Here is a 13,519-nt window from a genome sequence, read left to right on the forward strand (position 1 = left end):
TTAAGAAGCACTAATGGAAACAAAACCCAGAGTTATAAATTAACTCCAAGACAATTGAACTAATTATTTGCATTTTATTAATGTTAACTGCTGGTCTTCAGATGTTACGCAGTCACCCAACCAACAGCCAGGCCTGCAGCAACACCCCTCTCTATTCTTCTGATAGAAAGTTGTAAACAAGCGAGATGGTAAGACAGACAGACGACAGCAACGCTAACCATTGTGGTTTTTCCGCTTTGATCAAGAAAATAACTGGCTGCATGTTATTGTGTAAGAATAAACTGGCAAATAATCCCTTAATTCAGACATTTCCAAAAAAATCTAACATTGACTGCTATACAAATGCCACAGATAACAGCAGCATTTAAAAATAATTCATTATCAAAGAATGTGATCAAATAACTAAAAGCTAATAACACAATAGCTAATAATAACACAGGCAATAACTGAGCTGCAATGTTTAACCACAATGTGTCAATGCATCACAGTCTATACCACACACACTTGATGTCCACTGACACAAAACAACATTTTGACTTTCAGCACATCCCTTTTCCTGCATTACAAAACTGCTTCATTGGTGGTGTGCGATTAACTTAATTTTATTATCAGTTACAATTTTGGATTTCACTGATCGTTGAAATAATATTATCGAGATGAAACTACGATTCGATGGCATTCTATTTTGCCTTCGTTTGTTTTACTTCACTCTTAGTGCTGTACACATTTATTTAATTTGAGTTTGAAGCATTATAAATTCCTGGAAACCCATTCAGTAAATTTAAAAAAAGGTTTTCAAACTCTGCAATCATATTAAATAATCATTACTTCAATATTCAGCAAAATAACTGGAAAAATGAGTTCTGCCATAATCAAGGAGCTCTAGTAGTCACTCTTATCTACTTGAGCTGCTACAAATACAGGATACAAATTAACACCCCTCACTGTCTTTTCACTAGAGAAGATGTCAGGGTGACCAGGCTGGACTAAAAAATGCTTTTAATATAGTAGACATATAGTATGTGCTTCAGTTTTTCCCCCACATGCTGACCGACGATCAAGATCCCGACGGAAGGTGGATGATGAAAGGCAACGGATGAGAGTGCAGTAAAGCAGCAAATTAAAAACACAGCAAGATCTGACAGCCATTATATTCAGTGGCAGGAGGGAAGCATCTCCTTCAGCGAATACAATGACCAATCCAGTGTTGCTAGAGGTTTTAACTGTATGCATGGAAGTACCGAGTGATATCTCAGCTGGAAACTGCGAGAAGGAATGGAATACTAATGCAGTGACAGGTCAGCGATGTTTTGCAAACATACCTGCATTGTTTCTCTTACTGCTCTAATAGTATTGCAGTACGTCACCTTTCAACTATGAGTTTCCGCTTTGGATGCAGTTGCTAGTGTAATATAAGGCAGTATGAGAATAGTTCTTTACCCTTGATTCTCTGAGATTAACTGAAAAAAGTTATTTTTTAACCAAACTAACAGTCAACCTTCTAGCCTCTGCTAACAAATGACATAAAGTGTAGGAAATGTTTATCTTGCAGTAATCAAACTGTGGCTTTGGAAAATGTTAGACACATAAAAGGCATATATGTAACTTCATCTCTCCCCCAACAAAGCATGCCTTTACTGTAAAGCACTTTAGAGAGATGTTTAATTAAAATTGGATGGTGCAACACAGCTAATAAGCTATTACAACAAAGGTCTGCACAGCCAAGGCAAATTGCTTTTGCACAACATCACACATTTATGTCATAGAAAATTTGCCTGGATTTCTTTCTCACTACTGAATTTCTCAAGCTTGCAAAATGTCGTTGTGATTCACTAGTCTTGGAGCAAACGCTCAAGTGACAGCTAGAGGAGTAAACTCTTCTTCTTGCAGATGAATGCATCTCTGAATACATCTGTACTATTTTGGACAGACAACATTCCCAAACTTCATTAAAAAAAACGTCCCTGCTGTCTGAGATAATGATGAACAGATGAAGTAATGATGAAATACTGCCAGTAGTTTAAAGGAGGACATGTGACAAAAGTAGTGACAAAGTGGGCCTTGGTGTCAGGTCGAGTACAGCAGATAAGTGTTTGGCACACTAACTACAACCTACTCAAGTAGCTTGTCAAAAGCTGGATGAACTGGGAATAAGAAACAGGACCTGGCAGCAGGACACAAACACACAGCTCTCCTTCCTGCATTCAGACTGCGGCTTTGGCTTTATATCCATTACTTCTTTCTTTATACTTTAAATTAAAGGCTGCAGGGAAGCAAAAAGGCGAATGGGCCCAGTACACTCTTCATCAATGAGTGAACGACACTACACGCCTGCAGGCGCAAGCCATACTTTGGTGTCATTGCGGTCAGTCATGCACCTCTTGATTTTTGTAACCTTACTTTTATGCTGCCGCGGCACTGCCAGGTTCAAGATACGAGTATGTGATCGTGTTGGTTTTTACTGTAACTGTAATGGTATATCAGTGCAGAAGATCAGAGAGTCAAATTATACAGAGAAAGATAACAGTTCTGAAAACCTCCCTACCTCCTGGAAAATGACTTTAATTCAGGTTTTGACTTCTTCTCTTCCTCCTATACCTGCTGATTTAGGCCAGTTTTGATTATGGCAATGCCACTGTTTACAAGCAACAACATGAGGGCTCTGCTTGTTTTAGGAAGTCCTAACTCAACCCAGAGTTTGTGTCACCAGCACCCTGCTGCCAGGACTGAGGAAAAAACAAACAAAACAAACCCACTAACACTGGATGAGTTTCACATCACCGGATTTATGTAGGAAGCGTCCACCTTCTGGCTTTCATGAGCTTTGCAGGCCTGAAGAATAGTCAATCACTGAATCATTACTATGTTATGGGTTGATAGATCACATTGATGACACTGGTTCTGGTCCATTATGAAAAGCCTACAATCACAGGAAGACACTACACCACAGAGCGAATCCAGATTTTCAGAGATAACACATCCTTATCAAGCAGCGGCAGTAAGTGAAGAACACCAGATCACATCTTTTCCTTCCAGTAGCGGGACGCCTCAGGCCACTTCTCTTGCCCTACATATTTTGGAAATATCGCTTTTGCATGTGCATGTGTCTTCAGAGCTTAACAGGGGAGCACATGATGAGTTAGGGGGGTCTGATCGCTACCACAGTGGTGGAAAGTTCTCAGGAGACATTCATCATGTCGTCACCTATAAAGCTGCCACTGCTGTTATGGTCACAACACACACGATACAATTTCCTCCTCGAGTGTCAGTTTCTGTTGTGCAAAGGTCTGTTCTCATAAGGAAGATATTTCAGGAATGATGCTGATGCAGTTTGCACAACAGTGGATACACTTTTTAATCTTGATTCTCACAACGAGCAAAAAGCCACCCTGAGCCTGCTTCTACTGGGAATGTTTTTCTATGAAAAGGAAGTTCTTTCTCCCTGCCAACACCAACTGCTATGAGACTGTCAATTGCAGCATAAAGTACATAGCAAGACGGCCAATGTTGTGAAAATCACTGAGACTGAGTTGTTGTATTTGCCCTAAGAAAGAGAAAATCACAGAGTTTACTGGCACACAAAGCCAGACTGGTTGTATACATAACCAAAATCAAGCTTGACTGCTTTGACCTTTGTCCTTCCATTTAAATACACACAGACACAATAACCAAGGAAGGAGATCTATTGAGAACTGGGCTGCATTCAGAAAATACATGGACTTGTAAAAAAGGACTTTCCTTCAGATAACCTTTTTACGCACAACATACTGAAACAATGCTTACGTCAGTGCGTGATGCATCATACTGAGATCCAAACCTATGAAACTACAGTTGACAGATTAACTAGATGACCTGTTGTAAAACAAATAAGTCATTTAGAAGACGTGACGTGTCAATGACAAAAAATCCTACAATTGTCATTTTATTATCACAGGGAAGGTAAAGACAGTGTCTTTATTACTCAATACACGATCAAATGTGTTGCTCACGGGTTCAAGCCGAAACATGTGAGTTTCTTTCAGTGTTTTTATTGTACTTCTAATGATGGTGCTAATGAAGGAGCTGACTTTTGTGTATGTATAGTGCAAATAATAACTTAGAAATGGAAAATAAGAACAGGAAGAGAAGTTCAGCTGAACTCTGTTCATGGAACAGGAGATGTGTGTCTTTTAACTGGATATACCTGCAGTGCACGTTCAGCATAAAGGTGTGCGTGCGGCAAAAAAAAAAAAAAAAATACTATGAGTTTCCGCTTTGGATGCAGTGGCTAGTGTAATATAAGGCAGTATGAGAATAGTTCTTTACCCTTGATTCTCTGAGATTAACTGAAAAAAGTTATTTTTTAACCAAACTAACAGTCAACCTTCTAGCCTCTGCTAACAAATGACATAAAGTGTAGGAAATGTTTATCTTGTAGTAATCAAACTGTGGCTTTGGAAAATGTTAGACACATAAAAGGCAAAAAAAAAAAAAAGAGGGCAAAATTTTCTTTTGGGACTTGGTTTCGTCTTTAATTTTTGAAGCTATCAGAACACATTAAAGGTTTTGAACAAGTTTAAGTAATCCAGGACAGGTAAAGATTATTAGGTTATCCAAAATAAAGTTTAGAGGCAAAAATCAGCTGACACTGAACAAATTAATGTTAATGTTAGTCATTTGGGCATACCAACAGTTTAAAACTAAAACACTTTATGACCCATTTCTGTTTAACAGAATACTGGTCTGATTTTTTATCTGAAAACCGAATCTCTGTGCTGCACATGAATCATTTAGGCATTTAAACTTTCTGCGACCACAAGTCCACTCGGGTCAGAGTGATGTAAATTCATCACACTTTGGATAGTGACCTTGGTTGTTTTTAAATGTGCTCTATAAATAAACTTGACTTGACTTGACTTGAAGAAGGTCTGTGACAACGTCCAAGTGCCAGCCAGTTTTTTGTTATCATGTGACGTTGCACTGCAGTGCACCAATACACGTTGCTTTGTTTTTGTGCTTGAAGTGGAAAATAACAGGAATGCCTACTTAGCCATTATGTCGCCAGCTGCCCGTGTCTATGTCCACAACAGAGTATAAACGAGGGCTCAGATACTGCTCTGTAGCAGGGTGTGGCAGGTTCAGGTTCCCTTTTCAAGTTCTTCATAACACTTTATGAAGAAAGTAGGATAATTGATATACTAGCAAACCTAATAGCATCTGCTCAGAAATAGTCTGCATATATTAAACACTTGATGTGAAAAGTTTCACAAACACCTAAAATAACAAAAATAGTTGCTACATTCGTTCTAAGGCCATAATCAAGGAACAAGAAACAAAAGTTGCTCTGGATCTGATATATCCAATATGTGAGTATTGGCTATAATTTAATAAAAGTGAAACAAAAGTCCTATTCCACAATGTCCCCCCCCCCAAAATTCTTGTATACATCACCGCCAACATTAACAGTAACACACACACACACATGCACACGCACACACGCACAAAAAGCTTTGATGTTACCTGGAGATGTTCAGTGGAAGAGCTGCTCAGTTCGTCTCCAGACTCAGAGTCATTTGTACGTCTATCTTCACCCGCAGAGTCACAGTACTGGGTGGTGTCCACGTCCAGTGGCGCTCTGACCAGTTCTGGGGATCTGGCTCGACTGCGGGGCAGGGTGCTGGACCCACCTTTGTAAGGGGGTGGTGGGACACCACCATGGAGAGCTTCAGCGAGAGCTTTGTCATGGTCAGTGGGAAAGGTGGGGGCATGATGGTGGTTATTGTCCCTGCGCTGAATCGGGGGAGTGAATTTAGCCGTGTTTCCAGTTTGTGCTGAAGGGGAGCGCTGATAGTTGGACTCATTTCTGTGAAGGTTCTCAGCGGGATGATTGTTGAGTCCCAGATCCAGATTGTTTGGTTTTACCCAGCGTGCACCTGCACTTTGTGAAGATGGATTACCAGTAGCACTCGGAAGATGGAGGATTGGTTTAGGGGGTGGCATGAGGGCTTTGCGGACTTCTCGGACATATTGAGCAGGTACATAAAAAGCTTTAGACGCCTCCTCTTTTTTCACCTGCCACCAATCCTCATTACTTTTCTTGACTAGCATGTAGCATTCCCCCTGCTGGATCTTAATGAGCCGGTCTTTAAACTTATACTCATAGTCGTATTCTACCTCGATGTAGATCTGGCCCGGGGCAATAGGCAGATCTGCCATGATGCCTCTTACTATCCACCAGGCTGTTCACCCCAAAAGAAAAATATTTATTACCATGTCTTCATCAGTAGACCTTTGAAAAAACAAAGAGAATATATTAAATATACATTTAATTTCAGTGTGAATAACTCTGCTATTGTACTTATTATATATACACCTCGGGTGCCACAATGTTCTAATGTTCCAGTATGTATAACATCTAACTAAGTTATCACCTGTGAAGTTTTTCCATTTTTCCCCAAAGATTGAAATTAATTATTAAATAACAATGTCAATAAGGAGCATCTCTGCAAAATACTTTATAACCTTTAAATGGAGTAATATAATCATAATCTCAGTTGTCTCATTAGTGAGTTTTTTTTCCTGAAAATGTACTCTGTCCACTCTCTTGGACTGCAGCTTAACAAAGTCTATGTGGCAGCAACTAGCAGCTATAGTCCAAGGTGGTGGAGTTAGACTTAAGTCTTTCTGGAGAGGCAGCCAAACAATTTCTGGGACCACCATTACAGGGACCTGCCCGCAGAGGTGGTAGACTTTCTCACCAAATATAATGTGGCATACCTAAATATTCCTGATTGTGCCACCTAATTAAAGTGTATGTATAGAGAAACGCTCTTCTTATTACTTACTTTTTCTGTATTAGTAACCTTTGAAACAATAAAATGAATAAAAACTTTGAATGGCTTTCTAACTAAAGGTATCGTATGCATTTCTTTTTAAATTGTCATTAAAACAACATGTTTTCAACTAACAATTTTAAGGAAAAATGAAAAGTTGTGTTTTTATGTATGAGAGAAAATAACTTGAAGAAATAAGCTTAAATCAAAACTAACAATGAACATTAAAACCATAAAAAAAAAAATCTTGAGGTATAGTTAAGTCAGAAAATACTTATTCCCTTCTCCTCTCATTTAATCAAAATAAAGACAAAAATAAAAATGCCATTGAAAGCCTGACACTCACATGCTAACCCAATCAGAACAAACAAATAAGATATAAACTGAGAAGATTTAATCCTCTTCAAGGGTGAATGTACCGTCCAGCTCAGAGCTTCAAAGCCGCACGTAAGATAAGACGGAAGAAGTGGAGACAGTAACATGAGTCACGCTGCTTTCTCCCACTTACTGTGTTTTTATGTCTTACTCTATTTCTTCCTCCTTACTAAGGACAGCTTGTCCAGCAGCTATTAGGGCATCTTGGATTAGCTAAGTCACACACATAGTTTCCTGTTGAAGTCACACGCATGTGCGCACACTCTCTTACACAATGATGTGATGCTGTACGCCAATATGATTTATTTAATGGAGTCAAGGCTTATATTAAAAGAAACATCTTATCAATAGTGAACTTCGTGGCCAACCTTGAGTTAAACAATAATACACCAAAACTATTAGATTAAATAAAATTAGTGTTTCCTGGTTGGACTTTACTGCTTCAGGGTATGACTGAGCATGGCCTATTTTGATAGAAAGAGGTACCTCAGCTGTTTAGATTTTCAAATTAACAGGAAAATAAATATATTATGATCAAATAAGTTTAATAGTTCAAAGAAACTACAATCTTAGGCTACCCTCAAGTCAACTCTCACTACAAAAAGAGATTTAGTCTCAGCTCTCTCTTTCTGCCTCCGGTACATGACAAAAATGACTTCTAAAGTTCTGACTAGTCACTTTAGGAGACAAGTGTCAGCTGAATGCCTCATATGTACAATGTAAAAATGCAATAACTACAATGACAAATTGTTGCAGACTGCACAAATTTACTAGGTCACAAATATTCAACTGGGTATAATGTTTCTCAAATGTTGGCAAACTTGATAAAGCAAAGAGACATTTAGAGACCTATAAACTTTAAGCTATCCCAGCTGCCACGGGACAACGACCGGGGTACGCCCTGGGCAGGTCGCCAATCTATCACTGAAAGACAGACAACCATTCACCATCAATTAGACTAACACGCAGTTCTTTTATGAGAAGAAAGACGATCTATTCTTTTTGTAATTTTCTTTATATTTTAAGCAAAAATGCCAGTCACTTACACAAAACTAACACTTGAAAGAAAAGGAATATAGATTTTATTTTTAAAACTCCAACTTTTTTTTTTTTGCTTTTGAAACTTTAGATCTGCACATAAACTAAGCCTGAGCTTGGTAACTGATGAAAAGAAACAAGATACCAATCAGTTGTATCTCTGGTAATAATTAAAATACTAAAGCCACTGGGACCTCAGTGTTTATATTTGCAGTATTAAATAAAGTATGAAAAAAAATCATCGCAACTCATTCCTTCCTGTTTAATGAAAATAGTCCAAATCAAATTAGTCTACTGTCCCAAGGCATCCAAAACCACGAGGTGGTTAAAGGACCTGTAATGTCAGCCGTGAAACAATTTCAAACAAAGTGCGATAGTCAAGCAGACTCACTTGACGACGATACAGGCTACTGCAGAATGAGCAGCAGGATATTACAATGACAGTCATAACTGCAATCCTACAAAATTATCAGTGAGTTACATCATTATCAAACCAAGAATATGCCTCCAAAGACAAAGAGTGCATTGTTGCTATTTTTTAACCCAGCAGCACTAATTTCTCTTCAGTATCAAAGTCCTATGGTCCCTGTAAGCCACTGGGGCAGTTAAGGAAATGTCGTTAAACTAACGACACCCTCCACAAACACACGCGCGCGTGCACACACACACTCACAAAAGAAAAACAAAAAGCACACATACATACCAAGAAAAAAGAAGGTGGGGAGAAATTTGCATCTCTACAATAGTAACCAACACACTTCTGTGTGTTTCCTCTCGTCTTGAGTTCATGATGAATGATGAGCATCGCTGCACAACACATGCAGATTCACTTAAGAGACACCCATGATCCATGAAACTATAGCGAGGCCACCATCTGCAGCTGGTGATATAACCCCACGAATTCTGTGAAAACATTGGAATGGGCACCAGACAAAGCGCACAACAAATAGTGGTCACTGTGAAGACTGTTGTGGTTGTACGAGTGTCCTGAGAATGCTTAATGAGCATATCCCCACACACATTAACCAGCATGAGCTACGCTATTTTAAAACCACTTGATTAATCAAAAAGTAGTTTCCACTGGGTGTCACCATTAAAGCTGCAGCTGAACATTAAATGCGCGGTTGGCAGCTATTACCTAATAATAGCATTGCGCTTCTGTTTACCTTCAGTCGTGCATTAGCTTAATAAATATCTGTGATTAGGCGAGCAGTGCTGGGATTACTGCTGATGCAGTGACTGGTGGGATAATATCGCCACAGATTAACTCGAGGGTTCAGGCTAACAAGTACTGAGGGAAATCTCACCGAATCTATCAGCTGAACAGAAAGTCCATTAGCCAAATGAAAATAAAACATTGCATCTGGTGCTAATTCACAGCTATTCACTGAATAACAGCAGAGTAGCGAGGAATAAGACTGTGTGATGGTTATAGCATGAGTAGTAGTGGCAGCTTTCCTTGTTAACATCCTCAACCCTCATGCTGAAGGCATGGAGTCGATCACTATATCACTATTTTATTTTTTATTTTTTAAATGAGAAACAGTGCTTGTAGTCAAGGAAAAATATGATGAAACCAAATGTGGTAGAACACTAATAAAAAGATAGTTTTAAAAGTATTTAATTTAAACCTATTTCTTTAATAAAGAAATCAAAAGGCAGCAAGCTTAACAGTGCTTTTGTCCATTAGTTTTTGAGAGCTTTTCCCAGCTCAAAATGGGCCTTAGTAGGTTTACAAAGTGTCTTTGTTAACATACTTATCATAAATCTATGCATTTTCCTGTAATTTGGGTCCAAAAATATGGATTTTAATAATAAAAACCCACTTAAATTAACTGCTAACAAAATATTTTTATTACAATGCTGAAGATTTTTCCTTGGGGGAAGGTCAAAAACTCTTTGGGGGAAAGTCAAGATTTGCTGGAAAAACCCAGAGTATATATAGTGTAGCTAAGAATTCCTTAATGGGCAAGACTTTGGTGATAGTGGTGAAGGGAAAAAAAAAAACAAACTCAGGGTGGGCAGTCAACCTGGCACAACCAGTTATGGCTGGAGAGAGTGGAGAGGAAGAAAAAAAAAAAAGAACAATAAACAGTCAACACTAAACAGGAGTCAGATAAAAAAAACAAAAAAACTCTGTAGTCTGCACAGAGTTCAGATGCACGACCGCCTTTCTGGGAATAACTGAGCAAATGGCGTGCCTAACCTGCTAATATTAAGGGGCTCTACAAGCATCGTTTGCCCAGTGAAATAATCACAGTGGCTGGAAGGTTTGGGGACTCAAGACAGTGAGATGAGATTTAATTTCCTGCCATCCCTCCACCCCTTGCAGGGTTTTGGTCTTCCCTCAAAGAAAAACCACATGGGTCATAAAAATCTAATCTCAACCAGTTTGTTTTTCCAATGTGAGGTTTAATTTACTCAAGCATGAAACACATTTTTGCTCATAATCAGCCAGAAATAACAGGAACAAATTTAGACAACAGACTCTTTGTCTTATATATGTGAACCAGTCAAATGCCTGTTTTCCACTAGTACCTACTCAGATTTTACTCTACTCGACTTGGTTTTGGTCTTATTCCATTACAACTGAGTACCACCTTAATGTGCTTGGGGTCATTGTAGCAATGTGACCAAAAGTCCCATGACGTCGTGGCAGTGGTATACCTGCTGCGCTTTCTGTGGCTTTTTGTCAGACTCAGAGACCATGGTGTTGGTTTTTGTGCAGCATGTTGGTTCTGAAAATACCCTTTGAATTAAAATGAGGAAGACTACAAACAAAACAGACAATCAACTTAATGCTCCAATTCGTCATATGGAAAGGTCTTTGGAAGATTAAGTACCTGGGGGTTGTTGTCTCTTTCACTTATCCCCCACTAAGATTAAGCTACAGCTTCAGTGCTGCTATTTAGCAAACAAATCTTCTCAGAGTCCAATCAGCAAAATCGGAAGACGACCCTTAATTCAGAGTGATGGTAATAAGATTTGCAGTGGGAGACAGAGTGGATGGGTGGGTCCCATGAAAGCAGGACCTCGGCTGAAGTGTGTGGAAGTGTTGGAACTGATATGTATGTTTAAAAATCCGCTGCTGTCAGCACATGCAGGAAACACACCCTCACAGTTTCTCTTGCCTCAGCAAAACAGAAATCAGCACACTGCAAATACTCTCTCATTGTGAGCACATTAAATATTTCAACTGAAACAGGGACGAGTGAAGCACCAGCAGCAGCAGCAGCGGCGAAATTCCTCTGCATCGAGTCTCACATGACTCTTGTTAGCCAAGTTCAGACTGTTGATTCAGAGCCGGGCCACTGGTGATTAGTTTAAGTTATTTTCATCAGAGAAAGCAAATTCCCATTGTGGAGGTATTTAAAGGGAACGGGGTTGGGGAAAGATGGCAATCAGCCGCGCTTTCCTCATTTAAGCACTAATACAGGCTGAGAACATGAACTTTTCAGAAACATAAGTTACTCAATTTATTCAGCATCATGGTCTAAACTTGATAATGTTTCTGCTTCCATGCCTTTAAATATGATTAGGGTGACTGTGCACCCCCCCCCCCCCGTTCCCCTGATCTTTTATATTTAAACAAAAGCCAACACATTTACTTTCAATATGTTTTCTTTGGTCTTTTAGAGATGAAATCTTGCTATAAATGACTTGCCATTTAGACTATGCTGTATATATATATAAAAAAAAAAAGGTAGGTGTAATAAGCCAGAGCTTCAACCCACATCTTAAGTAATGTGTGTTCAATTCAATTTAAGTCTTTGCTGTTGGACATTTATTTTTATAGCTTTGGTCGTTTGCTTTTCTCTTATTAATGAACAAAGAAATATCATTATCCCGTCAGCCTGACAAGCATCGTGTGGCTCAAAAAGATGTGGTAATAACGGGTGTATTCTACACTATGAAAATGAACAACTTTAAGAGTTTTAACAGTCACTGGAGGAGGAAAAATGGACATGAATGAGGCCATGAAAACAAATCAGAGCTTCCATTTATCCTTAATAAATGTACTTACTGCAAGGGGAAATGTGAGAAATATACATTAAAATAAAAAAATACTGATTATAACAAACCATCTTGTTTGTGGTTTTTAAGTTGGATATATAATATGGAGAGAAATATGTCTCATAAGGGTTACAAATGCATATGACATTATCCACCAGCGTACACTAAGATTAACAAATGTGTGCAGTGATTTGTGTGTAATGTTTGAGGACTCACAAGCACGTGCTTCGATGAATCAAATAAGCTGCTGCTGCATCCTGAAATGTTTTTCTGCTGGGGAAAGTCAGTGAGTGCTCAGCTGCAGATGTGGAAACACTGTGGTTGTGTTGATGTTAATTTTACCATTGTACAATAACAGCAGGCTAACATTAAGGAAGGAATACGGAGGAAGCCCAGATGATGGACACAGCTTACATTTGTGGATCTGCAAAGCTGGCAGCATGAAATTTGTCTCACAACCCCCACACGGGGGTCATTTACACTTGTATGTATCGAAAGGGTTACAAATGCGTACGAATCATCCACATTTCTGCATGATATAAAAACTGCCAATGAACTCTCAGCATCAGTTACTTGTCCCATGCAAGCATACTCTTTGCTCCACATTTAGTTTGCTGGGATGTGATCTGCCTCATCTTAATCTGTATTTTTATTACAACTGGTGGCCCCACAGTACGGAAGGTGTGAACAGCAGGTGGGTGGGATGTCAGATCACAGATATCTGCTCTCACTGACATCATTCAGAGCCAAGGAGAGAAAAAAAAACTTCAGAGTTTTTAGAGCCGTCTGAAATGCGAGCTTTTGGCTCTTAGGTAGTACAAGCTGACCTCATTATTAGAAACTTTGGTCACATCTATTAGAACTATCCAACTTTGTAACACAAAGCGCAAATCACTCTGGCCTGTGGGCGCCGATCAGATGTAACAGAACATTAGCATGAGTCTCGAAAAGCACTAATTATTTTCCACTGGGTCATTCACTGTTCAGATGTCAAGAGCACATGCGTGTGTTTGCTCTTGCTGCCAACAACAGCTAGCAAAAGAGGCTGTGATGATGGAAATAATGGGTGGACATGGAGGAAGTTGCTCAAGGTTGGATGGTCAGTCTCTTTGGCAAGACCAAGGCTAAGGGCAGTGACCGCATATCTGTGACACTGCAACCTTATAGACGTCCTGATTGCCTGTTTACAGGCACAGTTTGTTAAAATGGGGTATGGGTATTTACATTTATGTCCAGACCCACTTCACCACTAGAAGAGACACATAGCTAATACTCTTAAA

At 39.2% G+C, this 13,519-nt stretch overlaps 1 protein-coding gene across 7 annotated transcripts in view; it reads right to left on the reverse strand.

Annotated features, from left to right (window-relative positions):
* LOC147307946 (rho GTPase-activating protein 12-like) overlaps positions 1-13,519 on the reverse strand; it is a 59,694-nt gene that overhangs the window by 43,736 nt on the left and 2,439 nt on the right. For all 7 annotated transcript variants that reach the window (XM_086273641.1, XM_086273634.1, XM_086273636.1 and 4 more), the window contains exon 2: positions 5,500-6,268. In XM_086273641.1, the coding sequence (XP_086129767.1) occupies positions 5,500-6,195 (696 nt within the window). In that variant the 5' untranslated portion in view covers positions 6,196-6,268. The remainder of the gene's footprint in view (positions 1-5,499; positions 6,269-13,519) is intronic.

This window comes from Aulonocara sp. 'chitande type north' Nkhata Bay, linkage group LG18 (genome assembly GCF_057382095.1).
Source record: "Aulonocara sp. 'chitande type north' Nkhata Bay isolate Kocher_YH1m ecotype deep benthic linkage group LG18, A_spYH_male_GT1.1, whole genome shotgun sequence".
In the NCBI taxonomy this organism is placed as follows: Eukaryota; Metazoa; Chordata; class Actinopteri; order Cichliformes; family Cichlidae; genus Aulonocara; species Aulonocara sp. 'chitande type north' Nkhata Bay.